The 19,934-nt window shown below is 43.4% G+C and overlaps 1 protein-coding gene across 1 annotated transcript in view; it reads right to left on the bottom strand.

Moving 5' to 3' along the window:
* atp8a2 (ATPase phospholipid transporting 8A2) overlaps nucleotides 1-19,934 on the bottom strand; it is a 709,260-nt gene that overhangs the window by 474,516 nt on the left and 214,810 nt on the right. Inside the window, exon 16 of the mRNA XM_068032841.1 lies at nucleotides 2,864-2,936. Coding sequence (XP_067888942.1) covers nucleotides 2,864-2,936 — 73 coding nt within the window. The remainder of the gene's footprint in view (nucleotides 1-2,863; nucleotides 2,937-19,934) is intronic.

The raw sequence follows: 19,934 nt of genomic DNA, 5'->3' as shown, positions 1-19,934 counted from the left end.
ATCCTTAAAAGGATTAAAGTGGCAGGATAAACTGATTAATTTGGGACAGTGTTTTGTTGTATTTTGTTCAATCCTTGACATCTTCAGCTAACTGCATTCTTGTTATAGTGTTGGGTGATGTAGAACAACTCAAGAATGAGACAAATAAGCCATAAAAGATAGCCCAGTCCACAAACATAAATATCAGTTATTCCAAGACCAATGATAGCATTTACACACAATCCAACATAAACTACTTCAAACTGACTTGAGAACTTTAAAAAAATTTGGTCACATTTCATAACTGCAACTCAATCTCTTCAGCTCAAAGTTAAAAGCTGATGTGCTACACATTGGAGAACGGAGTAGGAGAGATTCCATGCTTGCTTCTTTTTTCCCCATCATTACAATGCAGCAGATCAGTTAAATACAAGAGACACTTGAATCCATAACCTGCTACCCTCATCAATGCTGATAGGTTGCTGAATATGTTGGCAATATGTACATTCCCCACATAACATTCAGAGGCTTCCAACAGAGCTAGAATCCACATGTCCTGTCCAAGTATTTGATTATGTACAACTAAACCTCACTCTTTCTTCATCCTATTCCACTCTTCAGTGGACACCAATCCAATGCATACATACTTTTTGTATCCTGAACACTAAAGTTTGTCCACATTAAATGTTAACTGTTATCCCTCCACCAATATGGTTAACTTATCACTAGCTACAGAATTGCTTTCACTGCTATAAGTATATTTATGAAAATCATTTACTAACAGTGTGATCAATAAAGGACCCAAAACAGACTACTTCAAATCATAATTTCCCAGGTACACACTTGCTCTTTATTTTCTATTGCCAAGTCATTCAACATCACAAACTAATTTCCCATTAAAGCTATGACAAAAGCAGTACTATTTTCTGAGTTGTTGTAAGTCACTATTGTGTGTTACTAGGCAAATATAATACAACTGACTGAATCAAAAATTTGCATGACCTATAAATAAGGAAAACAACTTTTGTAATTGCACCTGAACACCAGTATTACTACCCTAATCCTTCATGTATTGTGACAGAAATGCAGGGGAGCAAATGTCAGCATTTCAATGAGCTGTGACCTAATTACTTCAGATCAAGAATGGCAACTGATCCTGACATTTATGGAACATGGCTTTGATTGTAGTGATTTTTAATGAATGCATGGAAACACAAATTTGTTACATTACCAACAGGATCAGCTACTTATCACAGAGACACAATTTGATCCATTTTGTTTAAAGTTTTCAAACTCAAACTGTTACAGACATGTCAAACAATTGTACTATTTCACGTACACACAATTACAACACAATACAGCATAATGTTACCAACTTGGGTTACCATAGTTAGCTGCATCACAGCACAGAATTTTTGGACTCTGTCTGAATTCTCTAGCCATGTGTTAAATGACACCTGATTTAATGACTTGTTTGTACCTCATTCATCTTGAGGTTGTTGTAGGTTTTTCTCAAGAGTGGTATTATTTAGAGACAATGTTATTTATGACACTGCTATGTTTCTTAGTGACATTCCTCTAGCTTCAAGGCAGTGCAGATGTTGAATAATTCTAATATTAATATCATGGATTGAATTAACTTAAAAATAAAACCACAAAGCAGCTTTAATCCCACTCCTATTTTTCTCAAATACAGCAACTCAGGTTGGGGTATGCACGTGGGTGCAGTTAATCTTCACAAGTACCTCATCCAAGTGACCATTTTTCATGAAAGGGTATGGGCAGCAAGGGGCAATACCTGGCATCTAAGCATAATATATACCACTGTTGCCACTGGATTGTTCGCATGGCTCATGCAAGGCATTTAGCCATTGATTTTATTTTAGTGATAAATGAAAAATGTTTGATTGAAGTACAATCATTACATTCAGCACGTCAGACTAGAATTAAGCCAAGGTGACCTTGAACACAAACAGCAATGTGAGAAAGAATGCAAGTAATGATTCTTGAATAACTGGCTGCTCTAGATGTATTGAGGTGTTTCTCACTTACTACTGTGCTGAAGAGGTATACATTTTAGAATCCAGTATAAACTTTACATTGACTATAGGCAGGATTGTATTGAGTATAAGACCCATTCACCCACTGCACAACAGTCATAGTATCTTCAGTAAATACAGCTGCAAACTATGCACTTTGAAGGGCTCCTTTAAGTCAAACAACTTTATTGACATAAAGTCAAAGTTTGCAAATAAGTTTTGTGGTGCAGTGAAAACATTTTAACTTATGGATTAGTATACTGATGGAGCAAAATGTCATAGAGCAGCACACTATGCCATAGAAGGACAGTTTGTGCCTGCAGTAGCCCGAGAGTTGAGCTAGTCATTCTTGCACACCACCTAGCGGTTAACTTAGAAGCAACCTGGCTGGGGCCTGAGAATTGTGCGTGTTATTAGAAGGGAACACGAATAAAATTAATTACAAAAATAGGAAATATAGGGAAAGTAGGGGAAACATCAACTTGAAAGTCAAAATACAATGTATACTACACATGAAAACAGCCAGAGGATGAAACAGAATGGAATTTTGTTCTTGAAGAGCAAACTTTTCCTCTGGTCCCCACAGAATGTTATACATGTCAATAAAGCAGTTCAAACACCAGTAACTCCGAGAGAAGAGGTACCCTGCTGTGCTCAGAGGCTTATCTGGTCTATCTGTGCTGGTAGGATAATTATTTATTTACCAACATACCAACAATTACAGCAGTTCCAAATAATTCATTTTATGTGAAGTTTCTCAGTGTCATGATAAGGCATTATACAAATTTTTTTTGTAATTTTTTTCAAACGTTCTTAAAACATAAGTAGCACCAACAAAGACTCACATGCTCACTGAGGATGTTTCCTAACAAAGTTGGATCATCAAATTCAAATGACTCCTTGGACGAAGATAAATGCCTGCAAATTGAAAAAATAAAATTAATTTGTCACATAATCTTTTTCAAACATGACAAATATTTCACACTTGCTTCCTTTTCCTACTTGGCCCGATCTAATTTTTAGTAGTCACTTTACTCACTTTTATGACAAGAAACCAATATTATCTCCTAGGAATGAGAAAGGCTTGGACTTGATTGTTTTGATGTTTCAAACACCCATGTACGACACAGGAACAGGTGCAGTCCTTTCAGTCTCTTCCACCACACCATTATATCATGGCTGATCAGCATCTGAACTCTATTTACCAACCTTTGTTCCATACCCCTTGACAGATTTGCCTAACAAAGGCATATCAATCCAAATCTGGAAATTTTCAATTGAGCCTGCATCCAATGCCTTTTGGGGATGGAAGATTTCCAGATTTCCACTGCCCTTTGTGTGAAATAAACTTAAATTTAGACTAAGGCCATTGAGCAGTACTATCAGCAACTACGCTCCTCACACCCCAAACTCTGTGACATTGTGCGAGTTTGTGGCAATGGAATAGTATAGTGATGGATTCTCCCAAAAGAATTTGAACTCATATGCACCATAACTGTACTAATTCATAACTTAAGATGGGCGGTGGTGGGGAAGGCAGGCGGGTTGGAGGGGGGGGGGGGGGGAGGGGGGGTGGCGGAGGAGGGCAGAGGGTTGGGGGGAAGGAAGGCAGAGGTGTGGCGGGTGGGGGGGGGGGAGAGAAAGAAGGGCAGGGGGCTGAAGCCCAGGTTGGGGGAGTGAGGAGACAGCCAGGGTGGGGTGGGGAGGAGCTGGCCGGGGGGGGGGGGGGGGGGGGGAGGAGGAGTGGGCCGGTGGTTGGAGGGGGGAAAGAGTCGGCCGTGGTGGGGAGGGAAGGGTCGGCTGGGGAGGGAGGGAACGGCCGGGGGGGAGGGGTCGGCCGGGGAGGAGGGGTCGGCCGGGGAGGAGGGGTCGGCCAGGGGAGGGGGTCGGCCAGGGGAGGGGGTCGGCCAGGGGGAGGGGTCGGCCAGGGGGAGGGGTCGGCCAGGGGGAGGGGTCGGCCAGGGGGAGGGGTCGGCCAGGGGGAGGGGTCACCGGAATAGTGGTAATGCCACTACTCTGGAGTTAAGGGTTCATATCTCACCATGGCAGCCTGTGGAATTTAACTTTAATTAACTGAATCTATTAATTGATGAAAATCTGGAACTGAAAGCTAGTCAGTAAAGGTGACCATGAAACTAGCATTGACTGTTATAAAAACCCAACAGGTTCACGAATGTACTTTTGGGAAGGAAATCTGCCATCCTTACCTGGTCTGGCCTACACGTGACTCCAGCCCCACAACAATGTGGTTGACTCTTTACTGCCCTCTGAAATGGCCTAGCAAGCTATTCAGTTGCATAAAACAACATCCTAGGGGTTACCATTGATCAGAAACTGAACTGAAGTAGCCACAGAAATACTGTGGCTACAAGAGCTGGGCAGAGACTGGGAAGTCTGCGGCAAGTAACCCACCTGCTGAATCCCCAAAGTCTGTCCAGCACCTACAAAGCATAAGTCAGGAGTGTGATGGAATACTCTCCACTTACCTGGTTGAGTGCAGTTCCAGCAACACAATGAAGCTCAACACCATCCATGACAAAGCAGCCTGCTTGATCGGCACCTCATCCACCACCTTAAACATTCACTCCCTCCACCACTGACACACAGTAACAGCAATGTGTACCATCTGCATGATGCACTGCAGCAACTCACCACGCCTCATTCGACAGAACCTTCCACACCCATGACCTGTTCCACCTAGAAGATCAAGGACAGCCAACGCATGGGAACACCACCACCTGCAAGTTCCCCTCCAAGTCACATACCATCCAGTCTTGGAAATATATCACCATTCCTTCACTGTTTCTGGATCAAAACCCTGGAGCTCCCTCCCTAACAGTACTGTGGGTGTACCCACACCAGATGGACTGCAGCTGTTCAAGAAGGAAGCTTACCACCACCCTCTCAAGGGCAATTAGGGCTAGGCAATAAATGCTGGCCTTGTCAGCAATGCCCACATCCCATGAAAGAATAATTAAAAAAAAACTCATAACCTTCTCACTCAGATTTGAGAATGCTACTAACTGAGCCATGGTAATACAAACTAAATCTTACAATTTTAAAGGGAACTTTAACAGCATGAAGAGAGAGATCTGGGGGCGTATGTACACAAATCACAAAAAGGTGGCAGGACAAGTTGAGAAGGCTGTTAAGAAGCATATGGGATCCTTGGTTTTATTAGAGGCACAGGATACAAAAGCAAGAAAGTTAAACTAAACCTTTATAAAACACTGGTTAAGGCCTTAGCTGGAGTACTCTGTTCAATTCTGAGTACCACACTTTAGGAAGGATGTCTAGGCCAAATTGAGTGCAGAAGAGATTTACTAGAATGGTACCAAGGATGAGGGTCTTCACTTATATGGAGGGACTGGAGAAGCTAGATTTGTTCTCCTTACAGCAGAGAAGGTTAAGAGAAGATTTGATAGAGGTGTTCCAAATCATGAAGGGCTTTGATAAAGTAACTAAGGAAATAACGATTTCCACTGGCACAAGAGGTGGCAACCAGAGGACACAGATTTAAGGTGAGAGAGGCAGCATAGGCATGATGGGCCAAATGGCCTACTTTGGTGCCATATCATTCTATGATTCTATAATTCCTCGGTATTCTATGCTTGCCTTAACATACTGTTTGCAGAAAATCTCAATACAAAGATTGCCAACCCAACTGGTATTTCAGGTTAGGGCAAGAGAACAAGTGAAGACCTGATAGCATAAGTATAAACGTAAGCAAGTAACCTTGCTGTGACACCTTTCTTGTTTTCAATCCCCAACCTTTTTAATGGCATGCACCAACATTAAGTACCTGAATGGAAAAAAAATACTGATTGGTGGGACAGATAGTGATAAGATTATTCCTGGCCAGAATGGGAATGATTGACAGGGCAACGATCCAATCACATCTGAAAGTGACTGGGTTTGATTTTACATACATAATTTATATTATGTAGCTATCGTCCACTCACTGTATTTTACGGAAGTTGCACCCTACTTTTAATCAAGACAATTTGTTGCAGTATCAATGATGAGTTTTGTTTGCTACAGTTTGTAAAAACTCTTTCTAAATAGACTCTGTAGGTTGTTTGCCGTAGTGTGCTATTTAAATAGACTCTGTTTGCTGAGTAAATAGAACCTGTTTGCCGTGAGTCCTGCCTTAAATCCTGCCCTGTCCCCAGCCCATTGGCTGATACAGTGCACAGCATAGGTCCTCCTACTCTCTTGCAACAAGGTACTTCAATTAAAGTTCAGAAATACCATACATGAGTGATAATGAAATTGTAAATTTAGCAATTCTGTGTTGAAGACCTACAGCAATGGGAAAGAGACTGCTAATAGTCATGTCACATGCCAGCAGGCATGAGAGATGTTTACTCCATTAGTCTGTGCTGGGTTCCTTAAATTCTAGTAAATAATTTAATGCATCACCAAGTCTCCTTGCCGGTCTTTTTCGGAGTCCTGGGTGAAGAATTATGGTCTGATGCTCAAAATACACAAAAAAAACTGAAGGAAAAAACTAAAAAGGCCAGATAAATCAGGACATTGTGATTATGCAATGTCAAGCTTGGGGTTTAAATAGGCTATAAAACTATAGGAAAAAGGAAAGGAGAGAGCGGTGAGGAATTCCAGAGATTTCTGGTCCTAGGAAAGAATAAGTTAGAGTAGGAGACAGAAGGAAAACGACAAATAATAGTTTTTAAACTTACCAGCTGATGTCACTTCTAAACATAGAAGTTAATTTTATTTTGCTAACTCTTCGTTCATTGTAGTAGCAACAGTGGCTTCTCTACAAAGTAATTTACTATACAAAGTATATTTCATAATTCTCAGCAAATATATATTCCATTGTGAAAGAAAGACTCTACGAGAAGGATGAACAATCCACGGCTAAATAAGGAAGTCAAGGATGGTATCAAATTGAAACAAAACATAAGAACATAAGAAATAGGAACAGGAGTAGGCCATTTGGCCCTTCAAGTCTGCCCCGCCATTCACGAAGATCATGGCTGATCTGCCCCAGACCTCAACTCCTCTTTCGGGCCAGCTCCTCATAGCCCTCAACTCCACGATATTTCAAAAGTCTATTTACCTCCTCTTTAGATACTTTCAGTGATCTAGCCTCCACAACTCTGAGGTAGAGAATTCCAGACATTCGCTATCCTCTGAGAGAAGAAACTCCTTCGCATTTCAGTTTTAAATGAATATCCCCTTATTCTGTAACTATGTCCTCTAGTTCGAGATTCCCCCACCAGTGAAAACATCTTCTCAACATCTACCCTGTCAAGTCCCCTCAGAATCTTGTACGTTTCAATAAGATCACCTCTCATTCTTCTAAACTGTAATGAATAAAGGCCTAACCTGTTTAGCCGTTATTGATAAGTCAACCCCTTCATCCCAGGAATCAGCCTAGTGAATCTTTTTTGAATTGCCTCCAATGCCAGTATATCCCCAGTATATACGGGGACCAAAACTGTACACAGTACGCGAGGTGCGGCCTCAACAACACCCTGTACAGTTGTAACAAGACTTCGCTATTTTTAAACTCCAACCCCCTAGCAATAAAGGCCAAAATTCTATTTGCCTTCTTAATTACTTGCTGCACCTGCATGCTAATTTTTTGTGAGTCATGCACAAGGACACCTCTGTGCTGCACTTTTTTGGATGCTCTCTCCATTTAAATAATAATCTGCCTTTTGATTCTTCCTGCTAAAGTTCATAACCTCACACTTTCCTACATTAAACTCCATCTGCCAAGTTTTTGCCCACTCACTCAACCTATCTATATCCCCTTGCAGATTTCTTATGTCCTCATCACAACATGCCCTCCCACCTACTTTTGTATTGTCAGCAAATTTGGATATATTACACTCTGCCCCCTCTTCCAAGTCATTAATATAGATAATAAATAGTTGAGGCCCTAGGACTGATTCTTGTGACACTCCACTAGTTACGTCTTTCCAACCTGAAAAAGACCCATTAATCCTGACTCTCTGTCTTCTGAGTTAACCAATCCTCAATCCATATTAATACATTACACCCAATACCATGAGCTCCTATATTATGCAATAATCTTTTATGTGGCACCTTATCGAATGCCTTCTGTTAATCCAATACACTACATCTACCGGCTCCCCTTTATCAACTCTGCTTGTTATATCTCAAAGAACTCTCGCAAATTTGTCAAACATGATTTCCCTTTCACAAAACCATGCTGACTCTGTTCGATTGAGTTAAGCTTTTCTAAATGTCCTGCTATTTCTTCCTTAATAATGGACTCCAGCATTTTCCCAACAACCGATGTTAGGATGAGTAGCCGATAGTTTCCTGCTTTTTGTCTCCCTCCCTTCTTGAACAGGGGCATCACATTAGCGGTTTTGCAATATGCTGGGACCCTCCTGGAATCCAGTGAGTTCTGGAATATTTCGACCAATGCCTCCACTATCTCTGCAGGCACTTCCTTTAACACCCTTGGATGCAAGCCATCAGGTCCTGGCGACGTGTCTACCTTTAGTCCCATGTTTGTCAAATACTTTGTTCCTTATGATAGACTGTTACAAGATCTTTCCTCCCATTAGCTCCTTGTTTATCTGATATCTGTGGGATGTTTATAGCGTCCTCCACCGTGAAGACCGATGCAAAATATTGGTTTAAATTATCTGCCATTTCCCTGTTCCTTGTTATTAATTCTCCAGTCACATCCTCCAAAGGTCCCATGCTCATTTTAGCTACTCTCTTTTTTTATATATACCCGTAGAAGCTCTTGCTGTTTGTTTACATATTTGGTGAACAATGTTGTGAAGATTAATAGGTGGCCAGAAGACTGAAGGATGAATTTGAAAAAGAGAGGGAGAAATAGATAATGAAAGTAAACTAGCAAAAAATATAAAAGCAAGAGAGTAGCTAAAGTAAATGTTGGTCTCTTAGAGAATGAAACTGGGGAATTAATAATGGGAAACGAAGAAATGCCAGATACTTTGATCAAATATTAAAATAATCATTATCACCAGAGAAAAAGTATTAGGAAAACTAATGGGTCTAAAGGCATCCTACAGTCTTAAAAGAAGTGCTGCAGGGATAATGGATGTATTGGCTGTAATCTTCCAAAGTTTCCTAGATTCTGGAAAGGTCCCAGCAGATTGTTAAACTGCAAACGTAACACTCCTATTCAAGAAAGGAGGGAGACAGAAAGCAGCAACCTACAGACGAATTAGCTTAACATCAATCATTGGGAAAATGTTGGAATTCATTATTAAGGAAGTAACAGCAGGACATTTAGAAAATCAAGCAGAATGAACATGATTTTATGAAAGGGAATCATGTTTGACATCTTTCTTAGAGCTCATTGAGGATGTAACAAACAGGATGGATAAAGGGGAACCAGTAGATTTCCAAAAGCCATTCGATAAGGGGCCTCATAAAAGTTACTGCACAAGAGAACCAACCAGGCTGAATACAGAAGGTTCAGAGGGAAATTGAGAAAACAAATACTAGAAGTAAAGACAGAGGGCTGGATTTTGTTCTCCCCCAGGCGTCGGGTTGCGTGGTGGGGGGGGGGTGGTGGGCCTGAAGATGTCTCCGGAGGAGGCCCGCCACAGACCTGGACGCTGGGAGGGCCCAGCCCGATCCTCCTAGCAGCGGCAAGGCTCCGTGACGGCCCCCATGCCGTTGGGCGATGGGACCACACTTTAAATATGCAAATTAATAAAATTAATAAATTAACGTAGACTGACAAGCGATCTTGAGGGCCTGCCGCAACCTATGGTGCGGCAGCGGCACTCCCAGGGAAACGCAGCGCCATGAAGCTGGGGAAGGTGGAGGAGGTATGTTTTTCAGTGCGGATAGTGGGGTGGGGGGGCAGGAGGAAGAGGGGGAGACAGGGTCAAATATAAGGGTGTAGGGGATGATGGAAAGGGTTGAACCTTAACGTTTTTGCAGTTTGGGGAGGGAAGTTCAGATGTGAAAGGTAAGTATCTGCGGGGGGGGGGGGGGGGGGGGGGGAGGGGTGGTGAAGGGCAAATAGATAATCTGATTGTTATTGGGGGGTGAGAAAGGGGTGTTGTGAATTTATGTATTTAACTTTGTGGGGGGTTTCCTCTTTAAAAATTTAAATTTGCCAGCCGGGCACGGCTGCCCTTTAAAAATGGCACCAGCGCCTGCACACAGGCAGCTGACGCCATGGCTGGGAATGGACAGCCTGCCCCCTCCACATGATTGTTGGGGGGTGGGGGGGGGGGGGGGGGCAAGCTGCCCCGGCTATTTAAATGAGCCGCCGTGCGGGAGACCGCAGCGGCTGTTTGATGCGGGCCGCCATTTTGTAAACTTGCTTGCCGCCGATATCGGCAGCTGGCTCTTAAAATCCAGTCCAGAGTATGAGAAGACTGACAGCTAACATAAAAGGGAATCCAAAAGTATCTTATAGGCATTGTTATGGAAGTGATTCTGTTTTTGTTAAAATATTTTTTGACGAATTCATAGTCAAACTGAATAAATGTTGGACCTGTTTTTTTTCAAGAGGGCACTGAAAGAATTAATTTGGCAACCATGTTTACTGGTTGTCACATGACTCAAGTTAAAAATAGACCAGAAACCCTGGTAACAGAAGAAAATGTGGGCAGAGAAGTCAGTCGCGGCCCTTGATTGGACAAGGCCGGCAGCAGCAGCACGCACCTGAGGAGGCAGAAAACTCACAAGCTTTTGGTTGTAGCAGTCAGAGTGTGTTTACCTCCTGGAGTGAGCGGCTGATAAAGTTAGCCTGAAGAAGTGAAGGAAGGAGAGAAGACCACAACCTAGCTCACTTTCCAGCAAATCTCTAAAAGACCCCGAAAAATTGACTGTGTCAATTCATCTCATCTCCCGTCTTTGAAGAAAGCCTGCTAAAATAATTCTCAATGCCGCCTGAAAAGAACTGTTCAAAAGATCCAGTGATCTGTCTACGTGTACTCAGAGGCTACACTGTTCGCCAGTTTTGGAACAACATCTCATCCGCTGTTTTCTTCAAAAATGAGCAAGTAATCAACCCAAGTTTTTTTGGTCTGTAATTTTAAAAGATCGCTTTTAGTTTTCTGGTTAACTAGTGTATGTATGTGTGTGTGTGCATGCGAGTGTGAGGGGCTAAAGTAAAAAGGGACATTAAAATGCGGCTAAGGTAAAAAGGGGACTTTCAAATTTAAAATCTGTGTGTTTATGCTTTACTTCATTACTAGTTAAGACTTGTTCTATAATAAACTGATAATTTTGTTGTTCATGAAAGAAACCTGATTAGTGTGTTCTATTCTGGGGAAAATAGAGCATATGATTGACTGTATTTATAAGTGGGAACATTTTAAAATATATGTTGTGACCTGTGGAGAAGGGAGACTATAATAAACAGTGCACTCCTCCTGCCTCGGTCGTAACAGCAGATGAACAGTAAAAGTGTGGCAAAAGGACGAGTGGGCTGATTAGGGACGAGAAAGGGGATTTACGCATGGAGGCAGTGGGCATGGCTGAAGTATTAAATAAATACTTTGCATCTGTATTTACCAAAGAAGAAGATGCTGCCCAAGTCATGATCAAACAGGGGGTAGTTCAGACACTTGTAGGGTTTAAAATCGATGAGGAGGTGGTACTGGATACACTGTCTGTACTTAAAGTTGATAAGGCACCAGCACCGGATGAGATGCATCCAAGGATACAGAGGGAAGTGAGAGTGGAGATTGCGAAGGCACTGGCCAGAATTTTCTAATCTTCCTTAGACTTGGAGTGGTGCCAGAGGACTGGTGAATTACAAATGTAACACCCTTGTTGAAAAAAGGATAAGTCCAGCAACTACAGGCCAGTCAATTTAACCTCAGTGGTGGGGAAGCTTCTTGAAACGATAATTCAGGAAAAAAAAATTAATAATTACTTGGACAAATGCAGGTTAATTAAGTAAAGTCAGCACAGATTTGTTAAGGGAAAATCATGTTTAATTAACTTGCTGGAGTTTTTTGATGAGGTAACAGAGAGGTTCGATGAGGGTAATGCTGTTGATGTGGTGCACATGGACTTCCAGAAGGCATTTGATACAGTGCCACACAACAGACTTGCGAGCAAAGCTACAGCACATGGAATAAAAGGGACTGTAGCAACATGGATACAAAACTGGCAGAGTGGCAGGAAACAGAGTAGTGGTTAATGGTTCTTTTTCGGACTGGAGATGGTTTATAGTGGAGTTCTCCAGGGGTCGGTGTTAAGACCCCTGCTCTTCCTGATATATATTAATGACCTAGACCTTGATGTACAGGGCACAATTTCCAAATTTATGGACGATACAAAACTTGGAAGTACTGTGAGGAGGATAGTATAGAACTTCAAAAGGACATAGACAGGTTGATGGAATGGGGGACAAGTGGCAGATGAAATTTAATGCCAAAAAGTTGTTCACTTTGCTAGAGAGAAAGCGGAGAGACAATACAAAAATAAAGGATACAATTCTGAACGGGGTGCAGGAGCAGAGAGATCTGGGTATATACGTGCATAAATCATTGAAGGTGGCAGAACAAGTTGAGAGAGAGGTTAATAAAGCATACAACATCCTAGGCTTTATCAATAGGGGAATAGAGCACAAAAGCAAGTAAGCTATGTTAAACTAGTATAAAACAATGCTTCGGCCTCAACTGGAGCATTGTGTCCAGTTCTGGCACATCACTTTAGAAAGGATGTGAAGGCATTAGAGAGGATGCAGAAAAGATTCACAAGAATGGTTCCAGGGATGACAAAATTCAGTTACGTAGCTAGATCAGAGAAGTTGGGACTGCTTTCCTTGGAGAGGAGGTTAAGAGGAGATTTGATAGAGGTATTCAAGATCATGAGGGGTCCAAACAGAATAGATAGCGATGTTCTCATTGGTGGAAGGATTGAGAACCAGAGGGCACAGGTTTAAGGTAATTGTCAAAAGAAGCAATGGCGACATAAGGAAAAACTTTTTCATGCAGCAAGTGGTTAAGATCTGGAATGCACTGCCTGAGAGTCTATTGGAGGCTGGTTCAATCAGGCATTCAAGAGGGAATTGAATTATTATCTGAAAAGGAAGAATGTGCTGGATTACAGGGAGAAGGTGGGGGAGTGGCACGAGGTGAATTGCTCCTTCAGAGAACCAGCAGAGACATGACAGGCTGAATAGCTTCCTTCTGTGCTATAATCATTCTATGATTATGAAGATAAGAGCTCATGATATTGGGGGTAATATATTAGCATGAAATAGAGGCTTGGCTAAACAGAAAACAGAGAGTTGGGATAAATGGATCATTTGCAGGTTCACAAACTGTAACTCTTTGGGTGCCACAGGGATCAGTGCTGGGGCCTCAACTTTACAATCTATATGAATGACTTAGATGAAGGGACAGAGTGCATTATCACCAAATTTGGTGTCAATACAATAGGTGGGAAAGCAAGTTGTGAAGAGGACACAAAGGATTGAATTTCGTTGTAACCAAGGTGGTCCTGGCAGCCGGCCGGAAGATGGGGGGAGATCCCGCCTTGGCCTTCCATCAGACTCCTGAAACTATTTTACAGCGGGCAGGCAATTAACTGAAAAGGAAGAATGTGGAAGGCTACTATGTCCCTTAAAGGGACAAGCTCCTGCCTCCAGAGCTGGTGGCCAATCAGAAGACTGACAGCTCTCAGTACCAGCAGCCATTGGCAGTACTATAGGGGACCCTGCAGTACAAAGATCTATGGACACCCCGGGAAAGGTGAGTGGGGTCGGGGCTGCCGGGACCACTCAGGCAGGCCCTGGTGACAGGATGGGGAGGGTGCTATTAGTGAGGGTGGTGGGGGGGGGAGGGTCTACCCAAGGGGGCTGTGATCACCGCTGGGAAGGTGGCCCCTATGGGGGACCCTGCATTGCCCCCAAAGGAGGGACACCACCACCACCCACCCCCCCCCCCCCCCACGACCCCAGGGTGCCTCCTGACAGTAGCGGGCTCCTCCATCCTCCACTAAATTGAGGCAGAGATGGGAAGAGGACCTTAAGAAGCCACTTAGGGGCCTCAATTGGCCTGAGGCAGGAAGGGCGTCCTCAGCCTTTCCCAACCCGGACTAAATTGGAAGTCATCGTGCACTCTGCCTCCCACCTTCCAACGCAATTTTATGGGCCCTCTGCCTCCGTTCCTGTGCCAAAGGAGTCCATAAAATTCAGCCCGAAGAGTCTGCATAGAGATATAGATTAGATTAAGTGAGTGGGCATAAATTTAGCAGATAGATTATAATGTGGGAAGATGTGAGATTATCCACTTTGGTAGGAAGAATAGAAAAAACAAAATATTATTTGAATGGAGAAAGACTACAGAATGCTGCAGTACAGAGGGATTTGGGTGTTCCTGTCCATGAATCACAAAAAGTTAGCATGCAGGTACAGCAAGTAATTCGGAAGGCGAATGGAACGTTGACCTTTATTGCAAGGGGGATGGATGGAGTATAAAAGTAAGGGAAGTCTTGCTACAACTGTACAGGGCAATGGTGAGATTGTACCAGAGTACTGTATACAGTTTTGGTCTTCTTATTTAAGGAGGGGTATACTTGCAGTGGAGACAGTTTAGCGAAGGTTCACTGAGCTTATTCCTGGAATGATGGGGTTGTCTTATGAGGAAAGGTTGAGCAAGTTAGGCCTATACTCATTGGAGTTTAGAAAAATGAGAGGTGATCCTGGTGAAATATGTAAAATTCTGAGGGGGCTTAACAGGGTAGATGATGAGAGGATGTTTCCCCTAATGGGGGAATCTAGAACTAGGGGGCACAGTTTAAAAATAAGGGGTCTCCCTTTCAAAACGGGGATGAGAAGGAATTTCCTCTCTCGGAGGGCTGTGAATCTTTGGAATTCTCAGTCTCCAAAACTCTCTGGGGTGGAGTCATTGAATATATTCAGGGCTGAGATAGTCAGATTTTTGAACAATAGGGAAGTCAAGCGTTATGGACACAGGCAAGAAAGTGGAGTCAAGGCCAAGATCAGATCAACCATGATCTTGCTGAATGGCTGAACAGGCTCGAGGGGCCATATGGCCTGCTCTTATTTCTTATATAAAAAAGAGGTGTCCTGTGAGGCATGGTAAGATACTATATTGTCAGGCAAGCCCCCCACCTGCCAAGAATGAGGAAAATTAATTTCGCCACATAAACATTAATTTTAAACTATTGTTGAAGAAAGAACTTGCTTTAAAAACAATTGGAGACTTTGGCTGGAGACAGACATTAGCATATCAACAGACAAGTACTTCAAGGACAAAGGAGCTAGTCCCTGCTCCAATTTAATCCACAATGAACTTTTGATTACCAGACGTTGAAGATGGAATGGCTAGCATTCCAGGTTAACTGCTACGGTCCATGGCACCGTGGCTGGCTCTGCTGTTCCGAAGGGCGGGAAAAAGAGTGGAAGGGCTATAGTCGTAGGGGATTCGATTGTAAGGGGAGTAGATAGGCGGTTCTGTGGTCGAAAACGAGGCTCCCGAATGGTATGTTGCCTCCCAGGTGCACGGGTCAGGGACGTCTCAGATCGGCTGCAGAACATTCTAAAGGGGGAGGGTGAACAGCCAGTTGTCATTGTGCACATAGGCACTAATGATATAGGTAAAAAACGGGATGAGGTCCTACATGCAGAGTTTAGGGAGTTAGGAGCCAAGTTAAAAAGTAGGACCTCAAAGGTAGTAATCTCAGGAATACTACCAGTGCCATGTGATAGTCAGAGTAAAAATGAAAGAATAGTCAGGATGAATGCGTGGCTTGAGAGATGGTGCAGGAAGGAGGGGTTCAGATTTTTGGGACATTGGGACCGGTTCTGGGGGAGGTGGGACTATTACAAATTGGACGGTCTACACCTGGGCCGGACTGGAACCAATGTCCTTGGAGGTGCTTTTGCTAACGCTGTTGGGGAGGGTTTAAACTAATGTGGCAGGGGGATGGGAACCAATTGAGGTCAGTTGACAGTAAGGAGGTAGTAACAAAAGCCTGTAAGGAACTAGATAATGAAGTCAGTGTGACTAAGGGGAAGAGCAGGCAGGGAGCAGATGATGAATATAAAGGGACTGGTGGTCTGAGGTGCATTTGTTTTAATGCAAGAAGTGTAGTAGGTAAGGCAGATGAACTTAGGGCTTGGATTAGTACCTGGGAGTATGATGTTATTGCTATTACTGAGACTTGGTTGAGGGAAGGGCATGATTGGCAACTAAATATCCCAGGATATCGATGCTTCAGGCGGGATAGAGAGGGAGGTAAAAGGGGTGGAGGAGTTGCATTACTGGTCAAAGAGGATATCACAGCTGTGCTGAAGGAGGGCACTATGGAGGACTCGAGCAGTGAGGCAATATGGACAGAACTCAGAAATAGGAAGGGTGCGGTAACAATGTTGGGGCTGTACTACAGGCCTCCCAACAGCGAGCGTGAGATAGAGGTACAAATATGTAAACAGATTATGGAAAGATGTAGGAGCAACAGGGTGGTGGTGATAGGAGATTTTAATTTTCCCAACATTGACTGGGATTCGCTTAGTGTTAGAGGTCCAGATGGAGCAGAATTTGTAAGGAGCATCCAGGAGGGTTTTCTAGAGCAGTATGTAAATAGTCCAACTCGGGAAGGGGCCATACTGGACCTGGTGTTGGGGAATGAGCCCGGCCAGGTGGTTGAAGTTTCAGTAGGGGACTACTTTGGGAATAGTGATCACAATTCCGTAAGCTTTAAAATACTCATGGACAAAGACGAGAGTGGTCCAAAAGGGAGAGTGCTAAATTGGGGGAAGGCCAACTACACCAAAATTCGGCAGGAGCTGGGAAATGTAGATTGGGAGCAGCTGTTTGAAGGTAAATCCACATGTGATATGTGGGAGGCTTTTAAAGAGAGGTTGATTAGCGTGCAGGAGAGACATGTTCCTGTGAAAATGAGGGATAGAAATGGCAAGATTAGGGAACCATGGATGACAGGTGAAATTGTGAGACTAGCTAAGAGGAAAAAGGAAGCATACATAAGGTCTAGGCGGCTGATGAAAGACGAAGCTTTGAAAGAATATCGGGAATGTAGGACCAATCTGAAACGAGGAATTAAGAGGGCTAAAAGGGGTCATGAAATATCTTTAGCAAACAGGGTTAAGGAAAATCCCAAAGCCTTTTATTCATATATAAGGAGAAAGAGGGTAACTAGAGAAAGGATTGGCCCACTAAAGGACAAAGGAGGAATGTTATGCTTGGACTCAGAGAAAATGGGTGAGATTCTAAACGAGTACTTTGCATCGGTATTCACCGAGGAGAGGGACATGACGGATGTTGAGGTTAGGAACAGATGTTTGATTACTCTAGGTCAAGTCGGCATAAGGAGGGAGGAAGTGTTGGGTATTCTAAAGGGCATTAAGGTGGACAAGTCCCCAGGTCCGGATGGGATCTATCCCAGGTTACTGAGGGAAGCGAGAGAGGAAATAGCTGGGGCCTTAACAGATATCTTTGCAGCATCCTTAAACACGGGTGAGGTCCCGGAGGACTGGAGAATTGCTAATGTTGTCCCCTTGTTTAAGAAGGGTAGCAGGGATAATCCAGGTAATTATAGACCGGTCAGCCTGACGTCAGTGGTAGGGAAGCTGCTGGAGAAGATACTGAGGGATAGGATCTATTCCCATTTGGAAGAAAATGGGCTCATCAGTGATAGGCAACATGGTTTTGTGCAGGGAAGATCATGTCTTACCAACTTAATAGAATTCTTTGAGGAAGTGACAAAGTTGATTGATGAGGGAAGGGCTGTCGATGTCATATACATGGACTTCAGTAAGGCGTTTGATAAGGTTCCCCATGGCAGGCTGATGGAGAAAGTGAAGGCGCTTGGGGTCCAAGGTGTACTAGCTAGATGGATAAAGAACTGGCTGGGCAACAGGAGACAGAGAGTAGCAGTAGAAGGGAGTTTCTCAAAATGGAGACGTGTGACCAGTGGTGTTCCACAGGGATCCGTGCTGGGACCACTGTTGTTTGTGATATACATTAATGATTTGGAGGAAAGTATAGGTGGACTGATTAGCAAATTTGCAGACGACACTAAGATTGGTGGAGTAGCAGATAGTGAAGGGGACTGTCAGAGAATACAGCAGAATATAGATAGATTGGAGAGTTGGGCAGAGAAATGGCAGATGGAGTTCAATCAGGGCAAATGCGAGGTGATGCATTTTGGAAGATCCAATTCAAGAATGAACTATACAGTAAATGGAAAAGTCCTGGGGAAAATTGATGTCCAGAGAGATTTGGGTGTTCAGGTCCACTGTTCCCTGAAGGTGGCAACGCAGGTAAATAGAGTGGTCAAGAAGGCATACGGCATGCTTTCCTTCATCGGACGGGGCATTGAGTACAAGAGTTGGCAGGTCATGTTACAGTTGTATAGGACTTTGGTTCGGCCACATTTGGAATACTGCGTACAGTTCTGGTCGCCACATTATCAAAAGGATGTGGATGCTTTGGAGAGGGTGCAGAGGAGGTTCACCAGGATGTTGCCTGGTATGGAGGGCGCTAGCTATGAAGAGAGGTTGAGCAGATTAGGATTATTTTCATTAGAAAGACAGAGGTTGAGGGGGGACCTGATTGAGGTGTACAAAATCATGAGAGGTATAGACAGGGTGGATAGCAAGAGGCTTTTTCCCAGAGTGGGGGTTTCAATTACTAGAGGACACGAGTTCAAAGTGAAAGGGGAAAAGTTTAGGGGGGATATGCGTGGAAAGTTCTTTATGCAGAGGGTGGTGGGCACCTGGAACGCATTGCCAGCGGAGGTGGTAGATGCGGGCACGATGGAGTCTTTTAAGATGTATCTAGACAGATACATGAATGGGCAGGAAGAAAAGAGATACAGAACCTTAGAAAATAGGCGACATGTTTAGAGAGAGGATCTGGATCGGCGCAGGCTTGGAGGGCCGAAGGGCCTGTTCCTGTGCTGTAATTATCTTTGTTCTTTGTTCTTTGTTCTAAGATGGCTGAAAACACAAACAGATGCGGTCGGACCAGTTTGGTCACATGACTGGCTGACTGTTGGAGTTTTTTTTAATTTGAATTTCCGACAGGGATTTTGAATTCAGAAGGCTGTTCGCTCCTGGACTGGAAAAGCCCTCTCTCCTGTCTGCTCATCTCGCTCTCACCAGCTTCGGAAACCATTGAAGACATATGAACCCCAAGAGAGAAAAGTTTCCTACAGTGAACAATATTTAAGAAGAATACTGGGCCCCAATGAAAAGAAAGACTACTTACAAAAGGACTACAGTGAGGTCGAAGCACAGTAAACAAGAAACTCTTCTGATATTGCCTCAAACCTCTCCACTTTTCTTTCTTCTGGTCTTTTCTGTCCCTATTTGCACGTGCATAATCGCGTATGCGTGCTAGTGTGGGGCGCAGCGTGCATCCGTAGGAAGCCTGTTTATGTTCATTTCTTTGCCTTATAATTGGAAAGTGGTGGACAAGGATTTAACAAAGGGGGAGCTCAAAACACAGTGTGTTTAAAATTAAACCCTGTTACAGTAAGACCAGGTGAGGACAGTAAAAGACCCCTAGACATCTTTCTCACCTGGTTGTAGCAATATCAATGCAAGTCTTTATGTTAGAAGTAATAATAGTGTCTAATTCATAAAAAAAGATTTAATATGGGCACATTGCAGAAGGAATGAGTTTGGTCTCTAGAATAACGCTGGGCACTCACTCTGACCTGCTAATGTCAAGTGTATAGTGTTTACTATTTCAAGTATGAAACATTTGTCCAATTCAGATGGTATTTCTGCTATCAACAGCAGGGGTGTGCAAGTGATCTCTGCCAGCCTACTTGGTGTGGAGAGAGGAGCAGCAGCATATGTCTATACTCTATACTTTCAGAACTTCCTCCCACAGCCAAATGACTTGCAGGTTGGTAGGTAAATTGGCCATTATAAATTGCCACTAGTATAGGTAGGTGGTAGGCAAA

Source organism: Heterodontus francisci, chromosome 6, assembly GCF_036365525.1.
Source record: "Heterodontus francisci isolate sHetFra1 chromosome 6, sHetFra1.hap1, whole genome shotgun sequence".
NCBI lineage: Eukaryota > Metazoa > Chordata > Chondrichthyes > Heterodontiformes > Heterodontidae > Heterodontus > Heterodontus francisci.
This window is presented reverse-complemented; position numbering and strand designations above follow the sequence as displayed.